At 53.2% G+C, this 26,277-nt stretch overlaps 11 protein-coding genes across 11 annotated transcripts; 7 read left to right on the plus strand and 4 right to left on the minus strand.

The window, feature by feature from the left end:
• Window positions 1–743: 743 nt before the first annotated feature.
• ASPACDRAFT_62423 (uncharacterized protein) lies at window positions 744–2,168 on the plus strand (the record flags this gene model as incomplete). The annotated part of the gene is made up of 5 exons (XM_020203786.1): window positions 744–947; window positions 1,000–1,036; window positions 1,091–1,158; window positions 1,223–1,608; window positions 1,673–2,168. 5 exons carry the CDS (start codon window positions 744–746, stop codon window positions 2,166–2,168), a joined length of 1,191 nt encoding a protein of 396 aa, XP_020053730.1.
• Window positions 2,169–3,256: 1,088 nt separating this feature from the next.
• ASPACDRAFT_53629 (putative esterase) lies at window positions 3,257–4,419 on the plus strand (the record flags this gene model as incomplete). The annotated part of the gene is made up of 2 exons (XM_020202774.1): window positions 3,257–3,316; window positions 3,394–4,419. 2 exons carry the CDS (start codon window positions 3,257–3,259, stop codon window positions 4,417–4,419), a joined length of 1,086 nt encoding a protein of 361 aa, XP_020053731.1.
• Window positions 4,420–4,879: 460 nt separating this feature from the next.
• On the plus strand, window positions 4,880–6,208 carry ASPACDRAFT_32274 (uncharacterized protein; the record flags this gene model as incomplete). The annotated part of the gene is made up of 1 exon (XM_020199869.1): window positions 4,880–6,208. The coding sequence occupies one exon, from the start codon at window positions 4,880–4,882 to the stop codon at window positions 6,206–6,208; it is 1,329 nt and encodes a 442-aa protein (XP_020053732.1).
• A 253-nt stretch (window positions 6,209–6,461) lies between these two features.
• Window positions 6,462–8,150, plus strand: ASPACDRAFT_32664 (glycoside hydrolase family 43 protein; the record flags this gene model as incomplete). Its single annotated transcript, XM_020199895.1, has 3 exons — window positions 6,462–6,860; window positions 6,912–7,368; window positions 7,426–8,150. 3 exons carry the CDS (start codon window positions 6,462–6,464, stop codon window positions 8,148–8,150), a joined length of 1,581 nt encoding a protein of 526 aa, XP_020053733.1.
• Window positions 8,151–9,942: 1,792 nt separating this feature from the next.
• ASPACDRAFT_123256 (Zn(II)2Cys6 transcription factor) lies at window positions 9,943–12,356 on the plus strand. The gene is made up of 8 exons (XM_020196609.1): window positions 9,943–9,994; window positions 10,057–10,102; window positions 10,168–10,469; window positions 10,534–11,086; window positions 11,138–11,176; window positions 11,242–11,319; window positions 11,373–11,620; window positions 11,685–12,356. The coding sequence occupies exons 1-8, from the start codon at window positions 9,954–9,956 to the stop codon at window positions 12,280–12,282; spliced, it is 1,905 nt and encodes a 634-aa protein (XP_020053734.1). The 5' UTR covers window positions 9,943–9,953; the 3' UTR covers window positions 12,283–12,356.
• Window positions 12,357–12,594: 238 nt separating this feature from the next.
• Window positions 12,595–13,998, minus strand: ASPACDRAFT_53633 (uncharacterized protein; the record flags this gene model as incomplete). Its single annotated transcript, XM_020202775.1, has 4 exons — window positions 12,595–13,043; window positions 13,101–13,421; window positions 13,481–13,574; window positions 13,687–13,998. 4 exons carry the CDS (start codon window positions 13,996–13,998, stop codon window positions 12,595–12,597), a joined length of 1,176 nt encoding a protein of 391 aa, XP_020053735.1.
• A 1,975-nt stretch (window positions 13,999–15,973) lies between these two features.
• On the plus strand, window positions 15,974–17,538 carry ASPACDRAFT_32224 (uncharacterized protein; the record flags this gene model as incomplete). Its single annotated transcript, XM_020199864.1, has 3 exons — window positions 15,974–16,303; window positions 16,375–17,012; window positions 17,073–17,538. The coding sequence occupies 3 exons, from the start codon at window positions 15,974–15,976 to the stop codon at window positions 17,536–17,538; spliced, it is 1,434 nt and encodes a 477-aa protein (XP_020053736.1).
• A 711-nt stretch (window positions 17,539–18,249) lies between these two features.
• On the minus strand, window positions 18,250–18,930 carry ASPACDRAFT_45488 (GNAT family N-acetyltransferase; the record flags this gene model as incomplete). Its single annotated transcript, XM_020201612.1, has 1 exon — window positions 18,250–18,930. One exon carries the CDS (start codon window positions 18,928–18,930, stop codon window positions 18,250–18,252), a length of 681 nt encoding a protein of 226 aa, XP_020053737.1.
• A 976-nt stretch (window positions 18,931–19,906) lies between these two features.
• Window positions 19,907–22,401, minus strand: ASPACDRAFT_45489 (uncharacterized protein; the record flags this gene model as incomplete). Its single annotated transcript, XM_020201613.1, has 2 exons — window positions 19,907–22,025; window positions 22,079–22,401. 2 exons carry the CDS (start codon window positions 22,399–22,401, stop codon window positions 19,907–19,909), a joined length of 2,442 nt encoding a protein of 813 aa, XP_020053738.1.
• Window positions 22,402–23,525: 1,124 nt separating this feature from the next.
• On the minus strand, window positions 23,526–24,661 carry ASPACDRAFT_45490 (uncharacterized protein; the record flags this gene model as incomplete). Its single annotated transcript, XM_020201614.1, has 4 exons — window positions 23,526–23,946; window positions 24,007–24,081; window positions 24,155–24,388; window positions 24,453–24,661. The coding sequence occupies 4 exons, from the start codon at window positions 24,659–24,661 to the stop codon at window positions 23,526–23,528; spliced, it is 939 nt and encodes a 312-aa protein (XP_020053739.1).
• Window positions 24,662–25,127: 466 nt separating this feature from the next.
• On the plus strand, window positions 25,128–25,804 carry ASPACDRAFT_123259 (uncharacterized protein). The gene has a single exon (XM_020196610.1). The coding sequence runs from the start codon at window positions 25,183–25,185 to the stop codon at window positions 25,783–25,785; it is 603 nt and encodes a 200-aa protein (XP_020053740.1). The 5' UTR covers window positions 25,128–25,182; the 3' UTR covers window positions 25,786–25,804.
• Window positions 25,805–26,277: the final 473 nt, after the last annotated feature.

The following is a 26,277-nucleotide window of genomic DNA, read 5'->3' on the forward strand; positions in this document are numbered from 1 at the left end:
AAGGAGAGGAGTGTCCTGTTTCAACCCCTGCCGGTCCAGGAGTAGCGCCATGCCGGACAAGATTCGAATAGTGTATTATTGTACGTCTTCCACTAGAAGATAGTACTGATGGCCAGCCCCACCCGCAATTGCGGACCGTTGATCTTGCCACTTCAATTGAGAATGGACCTGGCAGAAGCTCATTCTTGGCCAGTGGCCATGTGAATGGCACAATGACGCGTCTGACATCTGGAAGGGAGGAGATCTGCTTCTGCCCTGAAGCAGAGCAGGGGGGTCTCAGGAGTTGTGGATTGAGTCAGTTGGGCCCCTTGGAGCAGCCGTGCAGCGCCTTCCGACGGGCCGCGAGCCTCTCTCTTCTTGGCTAACCATCGGTGACTATAATGACAGCAATTAAGCATGAATCCTACACTAAGGCTTCCCGCGGTTCAAACACCCGCCAACAAACAGCCTTGATTATAAGACACTTGACCCACCTGTTGGTCCCGCCAACAACCGTCGACCATTCATAATGTGGCTAGCCCTTAGGTGGACTGGCAAGTAATATCCGATAGTCTCGGGGACAACAGGGTGGCCATGACTGGCGCCTCCTGAGGCGATTTGATCGGATTTCGGAGTGTCGACTACTTTGCTTGGTCCGTGGCCAGAGGTCAAGCATTGGCACCTGTCACTCTGTGGAACCCATTCTTAATACTTAAGAGACTCCATAGACTGATGCGTGGCTTAGTGACCACATACGCAATGCTATGGCCGAGGATCCAGCGATCCGCGCGCTCTTTGGACCGGCACCGGCCAATGTCGACCTTATTGCGAGCGCTGTCGCCGTGAACAATGCGGCTGTTGTTGCCATGCTCGTTTTGGCTGCGGTGGCGGTGATGCTCCGCTTCACTGCGCGACTGGTCCTTCGAAATGCCCTCATGGCCGACGATTGGGCCATCATTGCTGCCCTGGTGAGTGTGATGCGGCTGGGATTGAGCACCTCCTCTGACTCAACGTTTCTAGCTCTGCATAGGTGCCACGGCTGGGTTAAGCATCGCGGGTGAGTTTTGAAAATTGACTGGGGATGTGACCACCCGACTGATGAGCCCTATAGGAGGTATGACTGGTGCTGGGAAGCACATTTGGTCCGTCACACTGGAGGAACTGATGCACCTTTACCGGGTCAGTCGAAAATCCCCCTTTTCCCCAACAAGCCGACCCTCAGTGCTGATGGGTTAGGAAGTAGCTTTTATTCTCCTATACCTTCATCTACGCCTCCTCCTGCACCTGCACCAGACTCTCCATTCTTTGCTTCTACTGGAGAGTCTTCTCGCCCCTGAAGCCGATATTGAAAGTTGCACTGTGGTTCGGCGTTTTCCTGACACTTGCCTACCCGATCATCGTTTGGGTAACCATGAGCAATTCGTGCAAGCCCGTCACATACTTCTGGACGCAATTCAGCGGGACGAGCGGCAATTGCATCGACGTGGACCGATTCTTCCTGGCAGCGGGCATCCTCAACATGCTGAATGACTTCATCATCTTGATCATCCCCTTTCCTCGGATTGTCAAGCTGCAGATGAGTGTGCAGAAGAAACTGGCCATCAGCGGAATCATGGCGATGGGTATTTTGTACGTCCTCCTCGGTCCCCCTAAGCACATCCACCATGGATCCAGCTAAGCCGGTGCATGCTAGTGTGTGTGTTGCCAGCATCGTTCGCATCCGATACCTGTCGATCTTCATGAGCTCGACGGACCTGACCTGGCTGATGGGACCCGTATTCATCTGGTCCAGCATTGAGCCATCGGTCGCCGTCGTCTGCGCTTGCATGCCTCATCTTGCACCTCTGGCACGGCTGGCTCATCGGTCCTTCGTGTCCAGTTTCCATTCCCGACGATCGACGATCGAGTTATCGGGACGACCACGAAAGCTACCGAGTGGATCGAGGCAGGGTGTTCAAAAGGGCCACCGATTCAGCCAGCGAGGACCAACGTTTGACTTCGGGTTTGAGCAGCTGAAGAAGACGGCCAATGACGACGAGATCGGGCTGACGAATTATGTTACGGCGGGGCCCAACTACATGGGCAAGCCCTCGTCCATCGAATCGGTCTCCGAGGTGGAGGGTCGTGCTCGGGAGATCGCGGTGCAATCGAGTTTTGTGCAGTCGTCTTCGCTGAAGAGCTCCCTGTAACGAGCATTGCCTGCATTGAAACTTGTGTCACCACGTGTATCTTGCTCAAGTAGTTTCAGGAAACAGTCAATTGTGGGCAGCTGTCCGTAGAAACTTGTGAATGATCAACTCAAACCTGACGCGAATGGCCTGCGGCTGGGCCCGTTTGGGTGGGGCCCCGAATCATACCGCAGCCTCCCATAGCATTGTAGATAAGACTAAATGAGATGCGAACGTTCGCCTGATTGGTTGCCCTCGACTCACTAGAAAGTTGTAGAGACCTAGAAATAAAAAGATAAAATCGCATTCACACGGGTGAGAATTCATCATGGTCATGATTATCACCAAGAGGGTCGGGTGGAAGAAGTGCGAAGAAGAATGAAAACAACGACGACGCGGAAGCATCAACAGCCGACTGATGACTCATTCCTTAGTCATCCGGTAGCCGCGCGGATCTACGGAGAGCGACAGAGACCGGGTAAGTTAGTAGCTAGGTAGGTAGTAGGGAGGGACAGCTCCAGGGCCAACAATTCAAGCACTATGTTACTCCTGACTTGCGGGTATAGCTACGGTAGTTTCTAATAAGTAGCCTACAGCGAAGAAATAAGTCTTTGTTTCAATTCCATTCACCAAGGGTGGTTAAGTAGTAATGAAAGATGTGCTGAGGGTCCATCCCTTCCTGCACCGGAAAGAATATATCTTGCACCGATTGAGTCACATGCACCTCATTGAAAACTGTACTGTCCCAGAGAATCACTTATCTGCATCTAGAGTACTGGAACAACAACTAGCAGGCAATACTGGAATCATCTTTTATCACTGGTTCTTAGTTTTAGCTTTCGGATATTCCTCCTTCCAACCTGGAGTGATTTGGTGCCAGCATTGTCAGGTGTCAGCCGGGCGGGACGGTACGGGACTGTACGTGTAGACCGACCGATTGATAAGAACTCCCCGGGGAGGGGGCGGATCAGATTATTTTCGCCGCGATCATCTTCCTCTCCCTTTCCCCCACCCATTCTGGCTCCTCTCCATCATCACTCACTTCTTTGTGAACACAATCCTGCTTCTCATCACAGCAGTCCTTTGAAATCGATCATTCATCATTCAGAATGCATATTCAGTCTGCTCTGGCCTCGCCCAAAGGCCACCCTGGTATCCTGCACCCATACGTACTGTACCAGTCTGCCCTCCCCGTCACCCCCACGGCGCTCGCTCACCGTGCTAACATCCAAACACCATCTCTTAGGCCCCCCGACTGGTCGCCTTCGAGTACATCCGCGGCTCTCGCACCAAGCCTCACACCCTCATCTTTATCGGAGGTCTCTCCGATGGCCTACACACGGTCGATTACCTCTCCGATCTCATTCTCGCCCTCCAAGATACTGAATGGTCCGTCGTCACACCGCTGCTGTCCTCCTCCTACGCCGGCTGGGGCATGAGCTCGCTTGCGCAGGACATTGACGAGATGGCTCAGTGTGTGGGCTACATACGCGACCACAAGAAATCCTTATATGGGCACGGGAAGGTGGTAATCATGGGCCATTCCACCGGAAGTCAGGACGTCATGCATTACATCAGTTGCGCCAATCCGCGCCCACGCCACCCAATTCTGGATCGAGACATTCCCGAAGGACAATACGTCGGTTTAACTCGACCGTCAGTGGATGGGGCGATCATGCAGGCGCCGGTGTCCGACCGGGAGGCTGCTTTGTGGCTGAGCAAGCTCGGGACCGAGTACGATACTCCGGAGGAAATTCAGGAAGTGTATCGGAAGACGATTCAGGAAGCGCAAAGGCGGACGTATGAGACCGGGGGCGGGGATGGGACCACGATCTACGACACGATTGTGCCACTGGCCACTACGACGCGCATGTACTACCCGGCTGATACGCCCCTGAGCAGCCGTCGGTTCTTGAGCCTGCTCAGTCCCCAGAGCCCCCAGCGACCGGACGAAGACGACCTTTTCAGCTCGGATCTTGCGGACGAGCACTTACAAACCACCTTTGGCATGATCCGAGACCGAGGGGTGTTACATGGAAAGGGCAAATTGATGGTGCTGTATTCTGGTCGCGACCAGTCGGTTCCTCCGTGGGTCGATAAGGTGGCGTTGTTGCAGCGATGGCGGACGATTCTTGGGGATGAGACGTGGCACCGAAACAGCACAATCATCCCGGGCGCATCGCATGCTTTAAGCGATCCCGACCAGGCTGAGCCCCGAAGAATCTTGGTAGAGAGGGTGACAGGGTATCTGGAGGATGTGGAGACACTCTAGTCACTGGGTTTCTAGCATGTTTTGCACCTAACAGCTGCAGACGCCCACCAAACGGGGTATTGATCTTCATGCAACCTTGAGAGGAGCCATGACGAACCTCTCGAATCGACTGACTCGGTTATTTGCTCTTTCTGGTACACGGAGCTTATTCCCCTTCACGGCATCTGACAAAACCCTGGCATTGAATCAGTCCATTGGATCTCCAGTCCTGCCACTTGCATCAGGCCAGGGATAATCATTCCTGCACCGTGCACACATCCACTCCGACCGAAAATTGAGATTTCCATCGGGGTGGGTGTGAATGGTCATGATCCCTGCATGGCCGAGAGGGGAAATGCAATCCCCCGCCACGAACCCCGCCTGACCTTCGTCATGGCTGCTCCACGATGGTTACAAAAGCTTTCTCTCCGACCACCATGGGCTACGACTTGCACCCAGTGGGATTTCTAGCAAAGGCATCATGGGTTCCCTTGGATATGTCCACCGACGCCCATACCAACCAACTCCGGCCGACATTACTATCAAGAATCGCGGCCCTCAAGATCCACCCAAAATTCTATTTCGGAATGTCCGCATTCTCGACTCAACCGGCGCAGAGCCATTTTGTGGTGATGTACTGATTGAAGGTGAGCGCATCGTCTCGGTCGGCCAAGTTGATACCACCGGCACCCAAGGAGTACTGGTCATCGACGGTGGTGGCACCAAGACACTCATGTCCGGACTGGCGGACTCGCATACTCACCTCAGCTGGAACAATGCGGCTACGCTGGATGAACTCACCAGTCTTCCGCTCGAGGAACATGTCTTGCATACCGCAAACTCAGCCCGAATCTACCTTGACCACGGCTACACAATGTGTTTCGGAGCTGCTGCGGCCCAACCGCGACTCGACATTGCCATCAAAGCTGCAATCAAATCGGGATTAATCCCCGGCCCACGCACTTTGGCCAACTGTCCAGAGTTGACCAAGCCTGACGGAGCGATCGTTCCTCAGATCTCGCGCTATGCGGATGGGCCGGAGGAGATGCGCAAGGTGGTTCGAGAATTCGTCGAACTGGGCGCCGACAATATCAAGTTGAGTATGACCGGGGACAACGTACATCCTACGATGCCCAGTGAGGAGACATACTTCGATCTGGAGGAGACGGTTGCGGCAGTGGAGGAGGCACATCTCCATGGTAAACGGGTCTGCGCCCATGCTCGGAGTGCTGCATCGGTCAAGCAATGTGTGCAGGCCGGGGTCGATGTCATTTATCATGCAAGTTTCACGGATGAGGAAGGTATGGATCTTCTCGAGCAGCACAAGGGCTCGGTCTGGGTCGCTCCGGCTATCAATCTCTTGTACGCGATGGTGCAGGGTGACGCAGAGCCTTACGGAGTGTCGCCCAAAGTGGCCGAGCAGAAAGGGATCACGTACGAGGTCGAGGTCGCTTGTCAAGCCATGCGCGAGATGCGTCGTCGGGGGATCCGCGTCCTCCCTGGTGGTGATTACGGGTTTGCCTGGGCCCCCCATGGCACCTATGCACGTGATCTGAAGCACTTGGTGGATCTGTTTGGATACACGCCGATGGAGAGCATTCTGGCTGCGACCGCGATGGCAGGCGAGCTCATGGGCTATCCGGACGAGCTTGGAAAAGTGCAGCCGGGCTATTTTGCCGATGTGATTCTGGTAGATGGCGATCCTTTGCACGACATCAGTGTCTTGCAGAACAAGGATCGTCTACACACGATTGTAATCAACGGCCACATTCACAAGAATATTCACCCGACAGGAGAGGTTCTGGCATGAGGACAAGGGAGATCATGGGGCTCAGGAGGGTTTATGCGATCACCACCCTCACCACACAGTCATTGAATGCATCTTCAGGCCGTTGGCGATTGTATAATCACTCAGAAGTAACCAAAGTTGTGTCTCATAAAAGCCAAGCAAAGCTCGAAGTATTTCTCCACCAATCATCATGCAGAAAGCTTCTCCGCATAAAATGGATATTCCCCCTCATTTCCGACTCCAATGCAAGGTGGCATCTCCAAACCACTGCGTCATGTATACCAACCCAATCATCCCCGGGTTCAATCCCGATCCTTCCATCGTGCGGGTTAACTCTGACTATTTCCTGGTCACCTCCTCGTTTGAATATGTCCCTGGAGCTCCAATCTACCACAGCACCGACCTGATCCAGTGGACCCTGATCGGCCATGCACTCACACGCCCGAGCCAGCTGCAGATCCAAACCCCCGAGCCCGGTGGCGGTGTCTGGGCCACCACACTGCGTTACTACGAGGGGGTCTTTTATTGTCTCGCTGCCTGTTTTCAACGCTATCGACCCCAAGAAGACGACCGCGTCTGGCCGCGGGGGTTTTACGTGAAGACCGCGAACATCTGGGATTCCGACTCGTGGTCGGATCCAGTCTACTTCGATCAAGTCGGCTTCGATCAGGATGTGAGTGTCTGTGTCTCCTTTTGAATTTCGGTCGGGGCTCATGTTGTACAGCTCTTCTGGGACGACGATGGCACCGTTTACCTGTCATCGACCTACCGCAAACTGGATCGCACCCCCCACACCGATCTGAAAGACTTCGCCGTGCACATCGTGCCGGTAGATCTGGAGACGGGCGCCTCCTTGGCTGAGCCGCGCTTGATCCGGGAATCAGCGTCTGGGGTGGCTGAGGGCTCGCATCTCTTCCGTCGCGGAGAGTACTACTATCTCTTCACGGCCGAGGGAGGCACTGAGAGTGGACATTGTGAATGGGTATCGCGCAGTAAAACCAGCCCGCTCGGTCCCTGGGAGGTCGCGCCTATCAATCCTCTGTGGCGGAATGGACTTTCCGATGAAGTCCAGAATACTGGGCATGCAGACTTGGTCGAGGATACCGAGGGGCAGTGGTGGGTGGTGCTGCTGGGGGTGCGGCCGGTCTGGCGGGATGGCGTGTGGGAGGAGTCTGTGTTCGGTGAGTCAATCCTCTCAGGTATGGGAGATGCGCCCCTGTGATTAAGTGTGTGATTAGGCCGTGAAACCTTCCTAGTCCCGATGAATTGGGAGAACGACTGGCCGGTCATCAACGGGGGCGAGAAGATTCCGCTGGAGTACGCGGGGCCTCAGCTGTATCAGTGGCAGCCCCCGGTCGCCTGGCGCGATGAGTTCACGCAGCCCCAGTTGCAGCTAGGGTGGTACCGAAAGAATACGCCGGTCTTGCACGACTTTTCGCTCATCGAGCGAGAGGGCTGTCTCCGTCTCTACGGTGGGCCGTACAATCTGTCTGTCCCGACGTGTCCGACGCTCTTCTTACGCAAACAGACCCATCGCGTCTGTACCTGGGAAACCCGGGTCTCCTTCGATTCGAAGCAGAAGCACACCGAGGCCGGCACGGTGGTGTGGTGGAACCACCTCACGTACAGCAGCATGGGCGTGCGAGGGTCGGACACAGGGGATCGAAAGGTGCGGTTCCAGCCTGCGGAAGGGGAGGCTGTGGAGATACCTCTACAGAATGCGCAGTCGGACGTGATCTTCGTCGTCGAATGTGGCTTATCGTACCGATTCGGGTTCCGTGAGGTTGCTCCAGATGGAGACCAGACGAGGCTGCAGTGGGTGGGAGACGTGGGAAATGGTACCATGACAAGGCCCCCAAGGGTTGGGGCGGCGTTTACTGGGATGATGCTGGGAGTCTATGCCTTTGGCGAACGCCAGAGGTGTTTGGCTCCAGCCGACTTTCATTATGCAACGTGGCGATAAGCTGGGTGAAAGGAAATATGGTGTTACTATATCATCTACTAGATTCGATGCCAGAAAGCAGGTGTAGGGTTCCTTTCTTTTGTTACTACCACGGTTGCAATAGAGGCAATGCATGGATAATGACTTCCGGTCAATCCATTGTCTGGGTTCCTCATCATCCACACAAGGAATTTGTCCTCATTCAGTGCTCGTTCTCAAAGGCATAAGGGTGTGCTCTAGCCGTGATCCTTCTTGAAGATTGTTTTCCTTGTCGCGTCTCTACCACTCGGATTTCAGGTATTCCGATATATATACATACACACATACATCCATATATATATGCCCTCGCACTACCACACCTCATCTGTCGATATACTGATCTCATCCGCATGAGCCCTAAGTCACAATCACAAGATGTCATGCCGTGTACTCACCCCCATATCCGGGGGGGATGCCACAGAGAAAACAGTCAGATCCGCTGCAATACTTGCAAGGTCATGTTCTACTGCAGCGAGGAGCATCAAGCCAGCCACCGCCAACAGCATGAGATGATTTGCCGATATGTCGCAGAGCATCGCGCCGATGTGGGGGCCGCCGAGGCCAAACTCCGCGCGCTTGTTCCCAGCGGAGAAGATCCTTTTGTGGACCAAGACTTTCCCTTCCCAATGCACAGAGAAGGACTCCAAGGGGCAGTGATGGGCGTCAGATCCGCGCGCGAGGATCTGCTAGGCATGCTGGTCTACATCCGGAGCCTTGAGGCACGAACCGAGATGTTGGCTCACTCGCTAGGGCTGCTGAGAGGGCCCAAGTGGTCCCGGGGGAGTATCCGTCGGACTGCGGCGCTGATGTTGGATTTAGGAATGGATCAGGAGTGTTTGGACCTCCTTCAATGGTGGGGCATGGCCGACGGTGAACCGGATGTTGAACGGTTAAGCATCGTCAGCCCCAGCTTGCCGATACTGAACTTCCCGCGTGGGGTCAGCGTGATGGAGCCATTCGATTCTATGAGTCGTTGGATTATCTTCGACGGTGTAACCCCGTATCTTCTTCTTCTGAAGCTTCAGGCGTTGCTCGACTTGACTCGCTTGTCCTTGTGCACCCCCGCCTTTGCGGCCAAGGTGCCCCCGGAGATCTCTGGCGACATCCGAGGGTATATTCCGGTGAGCCCCAGGGTGATAAACCATCCGGCTCTTCGGTGGAAGCTGACCTATACCGATGAGATCAAGCAGCTGACCAGGCAGATCGAGAGACTGTGGGATGATGTCGCGGCTGGCCATATGTGGGAGGTCCGGGGGGTGCTATACGAGGATGAGGATGAGGATGTGCACCATCGGGACGAGGACCAGCCTTCATGCTTGACTTGCCTTTTCCGCCGGGATCCCCAAGCGGTGGCTTACATTCGGAGCTTCATTAACTGGGATGTGGTGGAAGATCAATGATGTAGGGATTCTATATGCTTCTGCCACACTTACGTTCAAGGATCAAGGTGAACCACGAATTATTGTGCTCTGCTAGGCATTTTAAAATATGGACCAAGTAAATGGAATCAAACGTCAAACACATTAGTATAACTTGAAAGAAAGTACCATGTCAGGTGCATTCATCACATGACCATGACCCCCTACCGGGAGAATTCTTTATAAGAAAACTTGGATCTGGTCACATGACTCAAATCGGGCTCGGCGAATGGTTCTCTCCGCAATCCCCGGCTCCCCGGCATTCCGCCGGTGATCGCCGACCATCGGTGACTGCTTTCCCCCTCAAGATACCAACACTTCATCATCCATCCCCATCCCCCCTTACAACACACTCACACCTCACTTCATGCGAGGGACCCCTCCTGTTAAGGCAGCCTGTCTGGCCTGGTGTGTTTCTCCTGCGGTATAAACTGACTGACTGTACTGTACTTGCTCACACCTATCGTCAGCCGTGCGTCCAAAACCCGTTGCGACGGACAAAACCCTTGCAGGCCGGTAGGGCTGATCCACTTTCCTTTGTACTGTCTGTAACAGGACCGGGGAATAATTCGTTGCAATAGTGCCTGGTCAAAGGTCGCAGCTGTTCGTATCAGCCCAGTAGACGAGGTGGTCCTCGCCGACGCGCCCGCAGCCTACTTCCGGGGCCGTCTCCGCAGCCCCCGACGGTGGTAGATCTCTCCGAAGACTCGGGCTCCTTGGTTGACGATCCCGGTATTTGGCATACTTTGGCTCTTCTGTCTCCGTACAAGAGGGCTCAGGATGCAGAAAGAGGCTCCCAAGACAGGCTGGAGGCGCTCCATGCAGGGACTGCCTGTGAGATTCAAGGGCCGCTCTTGCGAGTCTATACATCCGAGCAAGATATGTGCGTACACCCCAGCTCGCCGAGCTGCTCCATGATTATTGACTCTGTATGCATGTGGGCTCAGACTGAACGCATATTACATCTTCATTCATCCCTATTTGCCGCTGTTGCCCCCGCCCGTTGAGCCTCTACGACCAGACCACCCCCAGGTCTACCAGCCCTCTCCCGGAGAGGCGGGGACAGTGGATCACTCCTGTCTATCATATCGACCGCTCTCTTGTTTGAGCTTGGCCCTCTCCGCAGTCCTCGCCTTGATCCCGCCTCCGCAAGATGGAAATCCCTCCGATCCCTGCTGTGCGTGGCTGCGCCGGTCATACTCCGGTCTTTTCGCGCAGTCCGCTCTGGAGAGCGCCGAGCAAGATATCGTGGAGCCCGACGCCGCTCGAATCTCCCCTCGTCCTCCGACTTACAGCCAGCGTTTCCATCCCGATCTACCCGTCAGGCTCCACCCGATCTTGACCTTGATGGTCCTTGGCGTGTATGACTCTTGTCAGAATGGGAATATCCATCGCATGCGGATGCGGATCAACCAAGCCATCACAACTGCGATGGACAGTTCACTGCATCAGTTGGGAGAGAATGCTTCGGAGGCTCAACGACGCGCATGGTGGATCGCGGTGCGTTTCGTCCATCTCTCACGGTTACACGCAACGCTCACGGCTCTACAGATTATTCTTGGATACCAGTCTTCTGCTGTCAATTCATCGGTACGTTACTTCGTTGATTATCAGTTACAGTGATGTTCAGCACCGGGCTAATGTCCCACTGCCAGTCCCCAATAATCACCACAAATGATCCTAGGATCACAACGCCCTACCCAGCTTTCGAATTGGGGACGAACGGCCCGGAGGTAACGCTATCTGTTTTCATATAGCAGGGTACCTGTCTGCTAACCGCTTATAGCCGTGGTCACTTATTCTCAAGGCTCATAATGCTCATGACTCAATCAGCGCCCTTCTGCGCCTGATCACTACGCAGAGTGCTCAATACTCAACAACCCCGAATCTAAGAGATAGAATTTCCCGGTTAGATCGATCTATATTGTCATTGGCCTCGGAGTGCGATCTGATTTGTACACCGATGCAAGGCAATAGTACGGAAGGACTTGCAGGCCGCAGCTTCGGTTTGATTGCCTGCGCACTGATTCACTCGTATGATCCCCAAGCATTCAACCAAAGCTCTCCTCAAACTTTCCCCACGCTGACCAACTCACAGTGCGCGGATCAAGCTACACCGCTTCAGAGCCTTCTCTGACATCCCAATCTTCCTGGAAAAGCATTGCGATCTCTCCTCACTTCGTGTAGACGGCAGCGCATCCCAGGAAGTCTCCTCCGTGACAGCCACCGAGATCGACTCGTTCTTCCCGTTCAGCAAGGACGAGTCCTCCATGATCTGTCTGAAATCATCACTCGCTGTTGCCCGTGCCTTCAAGGATGTACCTTCTCCACACTCGGCCACTTCTCGGTCCACTGACCTGGAGAGTGCGACATTGAGTTTTCTGGCACCCGCGCAGGATGGGTACTACGGGTCCTTGCCGTACTTCAAATGTGCCGCAATGCAGGCGTCCTACGTGCTGTATATGCTGGTGCACCGGGTCCGGGCCGCGCTGTCGTCGAGACGGCTTGGCATCTGCTACCCGCTGTTGAACTGTCCCGAAGCAGGCACGGAAATCCAGGATGCATATCGGTTGATCGAGGAGCTGCGCAACGGTGCCCATTCGCTGATTCTCTCCATGAAGCGGGATCTGGTCTACGAGGGGATTGCGTCGATGGTGAACGATCTCGATGCGGCGTATATCTCTCTATTTGGGTGATCCTCAGTCTTTAGTATACTTTGACGCCAGTTGTATATCTATACATTCCTTGTACAAGTTGTCCCACCAAGTACTGTACACTTTCTAGCATCTCCAGGCTTTCATGCCGGCACAGTTGCCTTGTGTCTCGCGGCACCTTCCTTGGATCAGCTCATCACATTCCGCTGAATTGCGAGTTCGACCCCGCGCGGGCGCATCTCTTTTCCGGGTATGGAGTATAGCATGTATTTTATGTACATCCCTGGAATGTTACTTGTGTGCCAGGTTGTGACTCCGCGTCGAGGTTATATTGTTGTCCTCCTGTAACAGCCATCAAGCAAATACTTCCTCCAAATATTGCACCCAGTCCTGGCCAACATATCCCACATACAAGTCCGGTCGGACCACCACGACCGCCTCGTGAGCATCATCCACCCACTCCGCTTGGTATTCATACACAAGACTCGTGACTCGTTGCGATAAGGCATGAACATTCCAGAACTCGGCCTTTTGCTGCAGCTTGACAGCTTGATACTCCCACTCGGTTGGAGCATCCTTCCCGAGGAAGAAGACCTTGAACTTGCCATATTGAAAGATCTCATAGAGCCGAGTCTTGGACGGTTCCCACTTAGCAACCTCAGGATTCTCCACCGCAGCCGCGAAGAGCCTGGTCGGCGGAAGACTCGTAACCCAGAGATCGGGACAACGACTGCCAGCGACAAAGTCCGCGTGGGAGGATGTCTTGACGAGGGGAGTTGAAGGGAGATACGACACACCCATTCCTATATGAGCCGAGTCAGCACGAAGCGATCAGAAGCCGACCTGCGAATAACACATACCGGTAATATAGGCAGCATTCTTCTCAATGATATCGACATACTCCAGGGCCGTCTTAACGGTCATGCGCACCAGCTTGGCAGCGACATCGATCACCCCGGTGGCAGTGGCGCGTCGCTCCTCGTCGTAGCTTGCTAGCAAGGTCGAGCCCCCAAGGCCCTTGACAGCAAATGCAACGCGCCAGATCAGGTTGAAGGCGTCCGCAATGCCCGTGTTCAGGCCCTGCCCGCCGTTGACGGCGTGGACATGCGCAGCGTCGCCGGCGAGCAGAATGCGACCGTGTCCATCCTTGGAGATGAAGGTGCTGGCAACGCGTTCTTTTACTACACACACCAGGATGTCAGACAAAGTCCACCGAGCACTGGGCTATGAAAACACAAACTCTCGAAGGTGCTAAACCACTCCGTGCGCTTGAACTCGATCTTGTGGGGCGCCATATGCTCCTGGATCGAAGCCTCGGCTTTCTCCTGCGTGATCTCCCCATCGAGTAGAATATAAAATCAGCTCATCCCTTGCTCTCTGCATTCGGTCAGACACCCATTCCATCTCCCATCTGCATGAACACGCATACCTCGGAATCCACGACACCCGCGACTGCCCATCCTTCTGGAATGTAATGATCTCCGGACAGACAGGAAAGTCCGTCTCGATGAAGGTGTCCAGCACCGCCCAGACCATCTCCGGCTTGGTGCCGGTGAACGGGATGTCCAGGGCGCGGCGCACAAACGAGCGCGCCCCATCGGCGGCGATGGCGTACTTGGACACAATCGTTCTGCCCTGATCAGTGGTGACCACCACGCCTGTATCGAACTCAGCAATTGAGGTCGCGCGGGTGTTGTACGCCACCGGGATATCCAGCTGGTGGAGGAGAGCTTCTTCGACGCGAGCTTGTCCGATCATCAGGAAATTAGGGCGGTGGGTGTGCTTTAGGGAGGTCCACCAGTGGCTTTGCTGGGAGGTGAACCGGCCGGCTTCGAAGGTGGAACTGGCTATACCACGAGCGGGAGATGTCAGAGCAAGAATCGGTTGAAACTAGGCAGGTCAGGGGATGTCTCGTACTGTTACATGTTAACCCAAACGGCTCGAGTAAGGGTAACGTTCTCGATACTTCGAGATATTGCTGGGTGCGGGCATTCAAGGCATCGGCTCGACCCAGGTCAAGTGAGGTTTCTTTGGCGTCTGCACTCGGTGGATTAGTATCGTCAGGAGAGCTGTGGCCGTCGAAGAAGTACCGAGAATATAAACAGATAGGCCTAGGGACCGAGCGAGCACAGCCGACAGCAACCCTGTCGGTCCGCCGCCCACGATGACCAAGTCCGTTTGAATTGCTGATGGTGTTTCCTTTGCCATGCTTGCGTGAGCTCGTTAGGAGATTTGTCCCAAGATGGTAAGACGAATAGTGAGGAAGGGGTCCAGCTCCCATAAAAGTAGACGAGGATCAGGGGTGGAAGGTGAATAGAGAATCGGACGATTAGCATCCATCCCAATTCGTGGCGCCATGCTTCTCTGCTCGGAACTGGTACCCTCGTTCCCCTGAGATGCAGCATAGATGACAAGCATTGCGACTAGCTTGCTCCCAGTACATGGATCAATTCCGCGCTTAGAAATGCATCTGAATTGCAGGAGAACAACATAGATTAGGTATGTCTCAGCCGCAAAACTAAGAAATGCTAAAAGCAATGGCGCCACCAGCGCGCAGACCATGGCTCAGGAAGAACAAGCTCGAACCATGAAAGGCGAACAATAACCGGGAGAATTATGGGTGAAAAGTCTCCGCCGAGAAGTGGGCCTTGAGAGGAGCCAGAGCGAATGACGAAGCATCGGTCCCTGCATCGGCAGTGCGAATCGGGCATTGCGTCTGTTTCATTTCAGTAATGTAGGTTCCACTTAGGGTTACTTACTTAGTAGATGTATAGTAAATATCAACCATTAGGCTGCCAAGTTCTTCAGCCCAGCCCTACTACGTGGCTTGGCACGGGTGCGAGACACATTTTCACCCAGGTTTACTATCTTTCTATCGTACCATAACCCTTGTAGCTCTGACCATGTTGGAGATGAGGTTGCATCCACTAAGGGAGTGATTGCATGAGCAAGCTACCTGATCTAGGTACTAAGGTAGTGAATGAAATTCCGACCAAGTCATCTATGTTCCGAATGCGGAATTGAGCCGATAGTGCACCCTCATGCAATACTCGGAACTACTAGTGTCGGGATAGAATCGGGTTCCTTGACAGGCTCATATGGCTTTAAATGTCTCGCTGGACCTCGAGCAGGGAGGACTTCACCAATATAAACCATCACCAACTGCTCAGCGCTCGACATTGAATCGCGTCATAGCAATCGCCCACGATGAGCGCAGTCATGGTGCAGCCTCCCATCGCTCAATCGACCCTGACCTCGGTCGGGGCCGAGCCGATCTTTGACCTGGCTACCCTCCAGAAGGCGTGGGAGATTCTGAACGTCATCTACCGCTATCGCATGCCCGTTCCAGCATCGCTAGTGGACCGGAGCGACGAGGGGACTCTGAAGTTCCTATCCCTGATCTACACCCGCGTAAGAGCAGGCAAACCGGTCTCCTTGATCCTACCTGCTTTCCCGTTCAAGTCACCTAATCGAAAGGACAAAGTTCTTGGGTCTTTACCGGACAAAGGGGAGGACCTTGCCTTGGCCCATCTCAACGGACTATGCGCGGCGATCGCGGACATTTACAAACCAGGGGCTCAGTTGACCATCGCATCCGACGGTCTGGTGTATAATGGTAAGTTTAACCGCAACTCTCTATGGGCATGTTGGTCTTGGATAAGACTTATAGGGGGTAGACCTGCTAGGTGTTCCCGACGCGGAGGTCTATACATACGGCGAGGCGCTGCGGAAAATGGTCCAGACGCAGGGCTACCGACACCTCCAGTTCATTCGTCTGCGGGACCTCGTCCACTGGAAGATCGACACTCCCCTCGACGCTACCACCTACGAGAAGCTGGCAGGCGCCTTTCGTCAGCGGTTGATTGACAATTTCACGCCCCTGGATTACGACTGTGCCGAGAGTATCAAGGCCGACGAGGATGTGTGCACCACCTACCGAGGATATATCAAGTTTCTGGCCAAGGATTTGGAACATACCTTTGTGGAAGGGGGCGAGGTATCGAGAAAGTCTCACAAGCAGAAGCTCGAGGGTATTGCTAAGCAGATGATCGCCCGTGGAAAGGTAAGACAGACCACTTGGACCACAGTGTGCTGGTACTGTGCTGGTACTTATATTTTGAATTTGGCATCCAGGCATTCGCAGAGGCGATCAAGAAGAACTACCCGGACCATGTTCGACTGTCGATTCACCCGTCATGCGGGTCAGCCAAAATCTCCGTACAGGTCTTGCCTCTGGCTCCTCATTGTGTGACACCCTGGCACTCAACGCCGTGCTTGACCCTCGACGGCCGTGTGGAATATGGCCTACGCGAGTCATTCGATCACAACCCCAATGTTGAATTGGTTCACAAGGCAGGACAGCCGTGGTTCTACCGCTACAAGTCAGATCTATATTCCTGGCCACAACCCGTGGAAATCGAGCCTCAGTACCCTTGTGGCCTGATCATCCGACCTACGCAACCCATGTCTTGCGCAGAAGTGGACATGCGTAAGCTTCGCGCTCTGGCAGAAGAAAACTCCCCGGTCATTTTACGGGGATTTCAGGATACACGCGACCGGGAGCTTTTCGTGAAAAAGGCCGAGGAGATGGGGACTCCCGTTGGGTGGAAGTTCGGCCTCATCCTCGAGGTGAATGACCACGGCACCGACACCCAAGGCTTGAACAATGTTCTGTCGTCGGAGTGGATGCCGTTCCACTACGATGGCCTGTTCAAGGTTGTCAAGATGAAAGATGCAGATGGGCAGGAGGTCGTTCGATCCTGTCCTCCGAAGTAAGTAACTGCCTACGGGTCTAACGAACAGCCATACTCATTCCATGGCCATTGCACCAGATACCAATTCTTCACGGGAATGACCCCCTCGCCCAAAGACACCGGATTCACCCTCTTCTCCCCCTCCCACCTAGTCTGGCACTATTTACCATCAGAATACACAGTCGAATACCTGCGCACTCTGTCCTGGACGGTCGAGACTGTCTCCTTCGACCACACCAAGATCTGCGATCTCCCTCTCGTGGTGGACCACTTTGCGCACCAGCGTCCCTGTCTCCGCTACCACGAGCCGTGGCCGCAAGAGAAGACGGTGTTTGACCCGACCAAGATTACCATCCAGGGTGTGACCAACTCGGCGGAACTGTGCCAAACCCTCGATAGCCTGCTGCACGATCGTCGCGTGGCCTACTGGCATTGTTGGGAGGAAGGCGACTGGCTGATCAGCGATAATGTGACGACGATGCATACGCGCAGCTCGTTTACGGGCAAGTCGGACCGGTGTCTGCGGCGAATTCACGTCGACTAGATTAGCGAGGGGCTAGATTTCTTGGGACCTATATTAAGGATGTACTATAGTTTCGTGATTTGATTTTTGTCAAGTGTCAAGCTGAATTCTTGAGTTGCATGCCAATATGTGGTACCAATTGTGTCGTGCGCCTCAATGCGTGGGGGTTAAGTAGAGATAAAAAGCAGCTAACGTGCTGACACAGGAAGATTTCGCTAACGGCCAGACACAGTCAAGACGCCAGGGACGAAGGACGGTGGACTTCTCAGGGTCTGGTGGAGAAGCTAGAGAAAATAGTCTGTTTCATGCAGCCGAGGTTTCCACGGCAAGATAAGCTAAATATTGACAAGAGGAACAGCTTTGGGACAGTCAGCGCCGCAGTTAGAGAAGAGATCCGAGGAAAAAATATATATATAAAATAAAAAAAAAAGGAAAAAAGAAAGAAAAGACCAAGATGAAGAGACAGAAACTCACATGCAATGGATAATAAGTGAAGTGTACACCCTCACACTTCCTTATGAAGGATTTCGACTACCAACACCTGCCAAGAAGACCGCCGGAGCTAAGATAGATGCTATATTAATTCGATACTACCTATCCATCTAGTGCCAATGTCACCGTATCTAATCCAGGGTCTCTGATTCTCCCCAACGGTTGTCACTGTCCCCGAGCCGAGATTGCCTCTAAGTCCAACAAGGAAAGAAACGGAGAAGGGCTGGACAGGACCCTTGCCTACAATCCGCGCAAAGCCTCCAACCTCGCCCGCTGAAGGCCCTCCCCATCGAAATTGCTCGGGTCTAACCACTTCACAAAGCCCCCCTTTATCGCGGGCCACTCGCCATCCAGAATCGAGAACCAAGCGGTATCGCGGTTTTTCCCCTTGACAATCAGATGCTGTCGAAAGACCCCCTCGGCCGTGAAGCCCAACCGCACCGCCGCCCGCTTCGACGCCGCATTCAGGTCATTGCACTTCCACTCCAGCCGTCGAAAGTGGAACTGCTCAAACGCCGCCCGTGCGAGCAAGTACAACGCCTCCGTCGCGGCCGTCGTGCGCTGCAGCAGGGGGGAGAAGACCACCGACCCGATCTCCACGACGCGGTTGGGCAGGTCAATGCGCATGAAGTTGAGCAGGCCGACGGCTTGGTTGCGGGTTAGGTCGACCACCGCGTAGAAGACGCTGTCGGCATGGGTGATTAGCGTGTCGAGGAACTGAGTAAAAGTGGGCTTGTCCGCAAATGGCCCGAAGGGGAGGTAGTCCCAAAGCGAGGTGTGTTCGGGCTGGCCAATGTGGTGGTATAGATCGTCTACATGCTGCTCGGCTAGGGGTTCAACGCGCACGGAACGGCCTGCGAAGGGGGTGCGGGTCGGCCGGATGGCTGCACTGGTGTCAAGGGGAGAAGTGGATTCAGACATCTTGGAAAACGGAAGCCAGAGAATATTGTACCCGCGAGTTATGTCAAGGGAGAGAAGATTTCTTCAGCTCATCTCATTAGTGAGGTTAGTGAATGTTAGTGAATGTTAGTGAGGGAGTTATTAGGGCCTTGTGAGTCAGAGCTGACGGCGGCTGATTCAGCAGGGCGGAATGCTTTCCGCGATCGGAGTCTCAATTTAGCCCTGACATTGACATCTTCCCTGCAACATCAACGTTCGTTGCTACAATACTAGACTTCTCAGGGAGATTGACTTAACTCTCGAACTGTTGAAGCATTAGTCCTGTTGTTATGAAATATATCATGTCATGCTTTCGACCCGTCATCCTCAAACTTCTTGGGTTATCTCACAGAAAGTATGCTATTACTAGGCTTCAGGCATTGAGATGGAGAGCCTATGCTCTTAGCCGGATATCATCGAATGAAATACACATGTTAACCATCCGAACTCGTAAGTCTGCTGAAGGTGTAGAATACAGAAAGCGATAGAGAAGGACAAAGTGATTGACAGCATGTAAGCCGACATGAGCTTCCAACCACAGCCCAGGTGAGGACACCCAGAATCTGGCCTAGGAATCAATGCTCCATCCAACCCCGATACTCCAAGCAGCCAAACACTCTACTCCCACCGTAGCTTCGATGAACAACCACGCACTTGTTGAAGTTATCTTTGACAATATTCTCACAGGTGTACTTGGTCCCCTCTTGCCCGGTCGGCGCAATGGGCTTCTGTTTGGGTCCCTTGCACCCCTTCACCCACATGATCGTGACATGGTACTGCCAGTTCATCATCGTGGGGCTGCCGGAAGACCATTTTAGTGGTTTGCTGTCGGGTCCCATCTCGAAATCGATGGAGGGATCTGGGTGCCGCGCCAGCAGAGAGAGGCAACAGTGTCGACGACGTGGGAGTCGAGCGGTTGATGGAAGTCTTTGTTGGAGAGGCAGGTCTGATCGCTGATCTAAGGTGTCGGCGTGGTTATTGCCGACTTGCTAGTGGACGAGCTTGTGGCGCTTGTCGCGGCACTCTTTGTTGAAGTCACCAGCGTAAGATGAACAGAAATGAAACGTCCCGGGCACCGATCTCGCCGCTGCATATGCCCCTGTGGCTGAGCAACAGGCTGAAGAACCGCCGCAGGATCCCAGAAGTCGTAGTCCATGACATATTGCCCGCACAACCACAGCCGCCACTGACCCACAGCCAGAAGGTGATTGCCCGCCTGCAGGAAACTGTTGTACTTGTCGACTTCTATCACGACTTTCCCCACGGAGGAATCATCATTGTTGGACTGCCAGAAATTCGTCGGCTCGTAACCGCGGATGATTGGGGCTTTATCTGCGGGAGCTTCCCCGGTGGGGAAGTAGAGGAAGTGACTGAACTGGGCTGCGAGCCATTTGACTCGGTGGGCGTACATATATTCTTGGGGTCGCCATTCGGGCAAAAAAGGGGTGATGATAATGAGCTGGGGACTGTTGGTGCGATGCAGGGGGCCGGGGTTTGCGTCAGTTCCCCATAGTCCTTGTAGGGGTTCAATCTGATTGTTGACCACCCCGGCAGGCCCGGTACGCCCGGTACTCAGTGCGATAAATGTTTGCTCCATGAAAAAGTCGTCGGCTACATCGGGTTCGGTTGGGGTGCGGAAAATGGGGGACTCGAATATATGCGAGAGGTAGACGCCATCTTTCGCGACGATCATCAGGACAGTGCAGCCGTGGAGGCCCTTCACGCCGAGCGCGGACTGCAGATCTGGCCAGCGATACCATTTGCCCGTCACTGGCTCGCTTTGGCTGGCCCAGTGGTCGTTCTGGGTTATAGCGTGGTTGAGCTTGGGCAGATAGTGGTTTGGGTCCACGGCGGAAAGATCCTGTAGGGCTCGCTTGCCAAAGGAAAAGGTTTGTTTGGACGATTTGGCTCCTGTGTCCTTGTGAAGAGAGCTATACCGACGATGAATTCTTCCCCCGTTGCCCGTAGGCAGTGCTCCTACAGTACTTGTTGGGATAGAGGCACATTCCACCGATGAGATGGACACCCATCCCCCCTTGCCCTTCCCGGCTAAGCATGCAGCACTGCAGTTTTCCTGTGCGCACAGACGTCTCGTCGGAGTGGAGCTCGGAGTGTTGGTGATTGTGGTCGTCGCTGCGGTGACAGAGCACCCCGTGGTGGTGATGGTAGTTGTCCGGGTGCATGTTCTGGTTGTAACTGTCGAGCCACTGGCAGTTATAGAGGTTGGCTGGCAGAGAATCGTGACATGGTGTGCGGTTGACTGCGAGGTACAGGACGATGACGAGGACGAACGGCTGGAGCTTTTTTGATCATTGCTAGGTCCGTTAGTCACCGATCTTTCAAGGCCACCAGGGGGCTTTTCAATGTCCAGAGCCTTCACGATATCTTTGACCCCCTTGACGTCCTTGTTCTTGATTCTTTCCACAAGGTCATCCAGTTTGTTCTCAAGACAACCGAGCTTACCCAAAATCTGGCTGGTGGTGTCTCCGGCGAGGTTCAGAAGACCGTCAAACAGACCGCGCTTCTTTTGATTGCATTTTGGAAGCTTCTCGCCCATGTTCTTCGCCAGATCTGCAATATCATCCTTAGTTCTCTTGACGTTGTCGATGACTTGTTTATCTGGCCGTGGCTCGGGGCTCAGTTCCCAGAATGTGATAATTGTGACGACGTTGTGAAAGCGGACGGCGATGACGGACGCGCTGGAAGTTATCATAGGGCTTGGAGGCAGGCCGGTAGTAATGGAAGGTGGCTGGGTGAGCGTTACACCGGCAGGGCCAGTGACACTTGATGCTCTGGTGTAGGTAGTACTGATGATCCCTGTCCCATCACCTGTAATCCTAGCATGCGCAGTCCCGGTGGTCGCGCCCCCACTGGGCTTAGTTTTGCCTTGCGCGGAACTGGTCCTCCCTGTTACGTCGGTGGTACTACTTGTGGAAGCTTGTTTAGCACCGGATGTTCCCCGAGAAGACTGAGGCTCGGCAGTAGAAAGCCAGTTCCGCTGCTGTGAGTTCCACCAGTGAGCGCCGTTCCATGGTTCGAGAGCGAGGAGGTCTCGACCGGCGGCCAGATCCCGATCCCTGGCAAAGAAAGAGTAAAGGGAAAAGGCAAGACGGGAGCCGTAGCAATAGACGACGAGATCTTTGAGATAGTAGGGCCACTAGTAGTCGATAGAACACCTTGAGTCGAAGTTGCAGGTCCGTTAGAGGGCTTCGAGGTTGTAGAGGTAACAGCAACGGGAATGGACGAAGTGACGCTGCCAGTCTGCGAGATGGTTGCTTCCTTTTTGACAGTGTAAGTATGTGTCACGAACGTGTGGTAGGTGATGCAGGAGGTGCTCGTCGCGAGGTTGGTCGTTTCGACGATGGTGGCATCAGAAACAGAGGAAGAATCACCGACTGCAACGCCAGCAGCGACAGTAAGGCTGAAGACAGACCACAAGGTGGAGAGCTTCATGGTTTCTGTTGAGTTGGGGTTGACATACGGTACGAAAGGAGGAAGGAGAGGAGATGAGGAGGAGAGGAGGAGAGAGTGTGGGAGATGGAGAGAACAAGAGAAGAAGTGTTGAGGCCATTATAATCCTTGAGCACCGACACTATCTCACGATACATTCACTATCACCAGTTGTGGAGGGGAAGTAAGTTGATATCCAAGATGTTATAGGGAGTGAATGATGAAGTTGTCTGTGGGTGTGATTGGCTGGGAGATGGATTATGCTGCAGTTAATTCTTCATGGGATCTCTCTGACTGGGCTCTAAGTGAACCGAAACTTCCCGGTCCTCTGGTCTCTGTAGCTGTTTCTTCAACATTGAAAGTGTTGAACTTGAACCTAGGGCTATATAGCAGCTCAAGCTAAAAGAAGACTCACCGACAGGAGATCTAAATTGAGCGAGCAAACCCTGCTTCCCATGATCTGGTCTTCGATACAGGCAGAAGAACCAGTTTCCTAGGATTCTGCACGCGAATAAGGCAGATGATGGTCTAGACTCGAATTCCTCATCAGCAGCCTGTTTTTGGCTCGACTATAGTCGGCATCATAGTCCAGTACCCTTTGCGTTGCTCTGTGGAGTTGGCTGCCATGTACTATGCACCGGCTGCTTAAATGGGTATGTTAGAGGTTTACTCCTATAAGTCCCACACCTATAATTAACCGCTTCGTAGTCTATACAAGGAATTGTACCTGGCTCAGACAACGAGATCTACCACTCAAATGACTGCCGATGGGTTGCGGTCTGTTGACTATCAAGGTCATGGAACAGTTAGGCATATGCTAGACGGCAGCAGAAACCTTCCGCCAGGACCGTCCACCAATGCCTCAACGCCCAAATAGTCATAATACGCCACACAAGCAACTTGCTAGTTCCTGCCTATCCGACTACGAAGGCACTAATAAGTATTTCATGTATAGCCAACTCGATAAATAAACGCCTCTATTGCTGTGTCAATCATACTCCTACATCATTGTTGCTTGATCAAAGTCGATGATGTAGATAACCATGCGATGGAAGACGCGTACATACTATATGAGTTGAGTTGGGAAAAAGATATGCATCGCCTCGAGATCCCCAAGTCAGCGAAGCCTATTTACAGTCAACGAATTCCGCCTCAAGAATCTTGATGGCCTCTTCCGGCAGAGCCCGATACTTTCCGAGCTTTCCTGCCACCAGCAGGTCCTCAATGGATTTCTTCTCATAACCCTCCACCTCCCACATATCCGACCCGAGAAACTTCAGCTGATCGCCATTTCCCCAGTTCTTACGCGTGTACCAGCAAAGCGCTAGTGGGTTGTTGGCCTCGATCATGGCGTCTACCCGGCGAGTGACCTCTTCAAGCGAAACCGTGTGCTTCGCCGGAGTCGCTCCGAACCGGTTAGCGAGCGCTTGTGCGACCTCGTCCCCAGTGGGTGTCAGTTCTGATAGACTAAGTGTGCGATTCTGAAGCTCGCGAATTGGCGTGGTGCTAAAAATCGACGCAAAGGCTGCTGCAACATATTCACGGGTACTAAGCGGAGATATTCAATCAGTGGCAGTTAGGGAACAGCGTTGAAGTGGGGGAGGTTACCAGAGATTCAGTGGCTGCGATGCACTGTTTCCTGTGAAAATGATGCGATTATGCCTATGGTCCACCCCCTTGGCTCTGTAGACAGATGTCAGCCGCCAGCTGCTCAATTTTCTGGTCCAAACACAGGGCGGATAAAGGGTCTACTTACGGTGTATCAAGCGCAAATTCTGCGAAGTTGCCGGTCAGCACGACTGTTGTCGGCACACCCAGCCTCTCCGCTGCCTCCTCTACTTTGATCTTGGCACTGATGAGCTCAATCCCTAGTCCCTGCCCGCGGTATTTGACAGCGAGATCGGAAGGAACAAACAATTGAACTTTGGTCTTCGGGAGAGCTCTGATCAGATCGTACTGGCATTCAATTGCAGAATGGCCGACCAAAGAGCTATAGTCGTCTGGGCAGTTCTGTGAGTCAAGCAATCTTTCATGAAACAGCAAGGGCATCTCACATGAGAATATCGACATCCTGGAGAGCAGACACCAGAGCCTCCTCATCGGTGATATCAACCTGAACTGCAATCACATTTGGAGGCAAACCTCGGGCATTGGACTCTGGGCGATAAAGAACCTTGACGACAGCGGGCGATTCGCTCAGACTCTGAACAATTGCAGATCCCACCCAGCCCCGATGGCCATACACTGCGATGCGATTCGGCATGCTGGTTGCAATCACGGACGGATCTTGTTGTTTGCACTATGAACAACAAGTGAATGAAGTGGATGCTGGGAGAAGACAGAGGCCAAAGATGATGATAAAATATTAAAGAACTGAGGAGAGGACTATTCCATATTTAAGGCTCCTATCGTCCTTTACAGTTTGTTCGACTCTTCGAGGGGCATAGCGGGGGATTACTAGGTATTTATGGGCATACATTCTGTTTGTTGGATTTGGACGGTTTGCACTCGGTGGGGATAGCATCATAGGTGGACTCAGATTCCACCCAGCAGCCCAATCAAGCGCACAAACAAACACAGACAAACACGGATACAAACAAGCAAGGTGGGGCAGGCAAAAATGCTACTATACTGATGCCTGGGGCACCAGTTTGCACTCCGAGAATAGTCATGTGATCTTATGAATCACCCACGTTTCCTAATGAGCTCTTCATCCATTTCTGTCCAACGCATTGTCTACTCAATCTAGCCCAGGAAATATGGGATTCAGCAGCATCAAGTATCATGGAACTACTGCCAAATGAACTGCTTACCTCTATCGGCGAGTATAGTCGGGAGGGAAGGTACCGCTCAAGAACCGTGCGGGCGCTGTGCCTATGCTCCAAGCGGTTCCATCATGTCTTTCAGCCGCTACTTGACTCCGACATCCTTCTTACTGGGAATCCCATCACGGCCCGGGATGTCGCGCTGATCATGCGACTCTGGAAGAATCCAGCGCTCGCTTGTCGCGTGCGTCGGTTTGAGGTCCTGTGGGATGGCACTGCCAGGGCAAGGCGACGCCATGGGACATTCAATGCACAGCAGCCTGAAGCCGTGGTGTTCATTGAGCACGCTCTGACCGAAATCTTCGGCGATCAACAACCGAATCTCAAACGCGGGTGGAGAGTGCATCTATACAACCTAAACACAGAGGCCTGGGCGGCGATCCTCCTCGTCCGCTTGACTCGTTTGCGGACCTTGGTGCTGAACGGCAGTGAAGATGAGGGATTGGTGGCAGAGATCATGCGCAGAGCTGCGCAACGACAGCGACCCTTCCATCGAGCGCCACCCTTCCCAATCCTCCACAAAATCCAGGCTGAGGCCGCGTGGAGCAGGACCTGGAGGTAACCTTGATAGTAGCATTCAGATAACTTCTAGTCATAACTTAGAAGTATGAAGTATATTTTATTTAAGAAATTAAAACTGGTATTAATAATATATTGATATTTAACCCTTTTATAAATATTTTATAAATATTTCAAGGTCTCTAATCTTCTATAATACTATAGTATATTATATATATAAAATATATAAATACTTTACTCAGAGGGTTGCAGGTATATATAGCCTTCTAATCTTGCTTATTGTATTTAAAAAATATAAGTACTAAATACTAACCGGTATGCAGGCAGTAGATCAGTATATTACCACCGCTATACGTTGCCGAGATTTACGAAGATGGAGTAGAAAGAATATAGCATGGGCGTACCACTACGTACTTGCCTATGTCTTGGCGAGTAGGGAACAGTTCGCCGGGTCCAGCGCTCACCCAGCACTCAGCTAGCGCTTACCTGTGCGCACCCTCAGCCTCCTATTTCCTGCCGATCTCTCTAACGCCGA

The sequence above is a fragment of the Aspergillus aculeatus genome (assembly GCF_001890905.1).
Source record: "Aspergillus aculeatus ATCC 16872 unplaced genomic scaffold ASPACscaffold_13, whole genome shotgun sequence".
Lineage (NCBI taxonomy): Eukaryota > Fungi > Ascomycota > Eurotiomycetes > Eurotiales > Aspergillaceae > Aspergillus > Aspergillus aculeatus.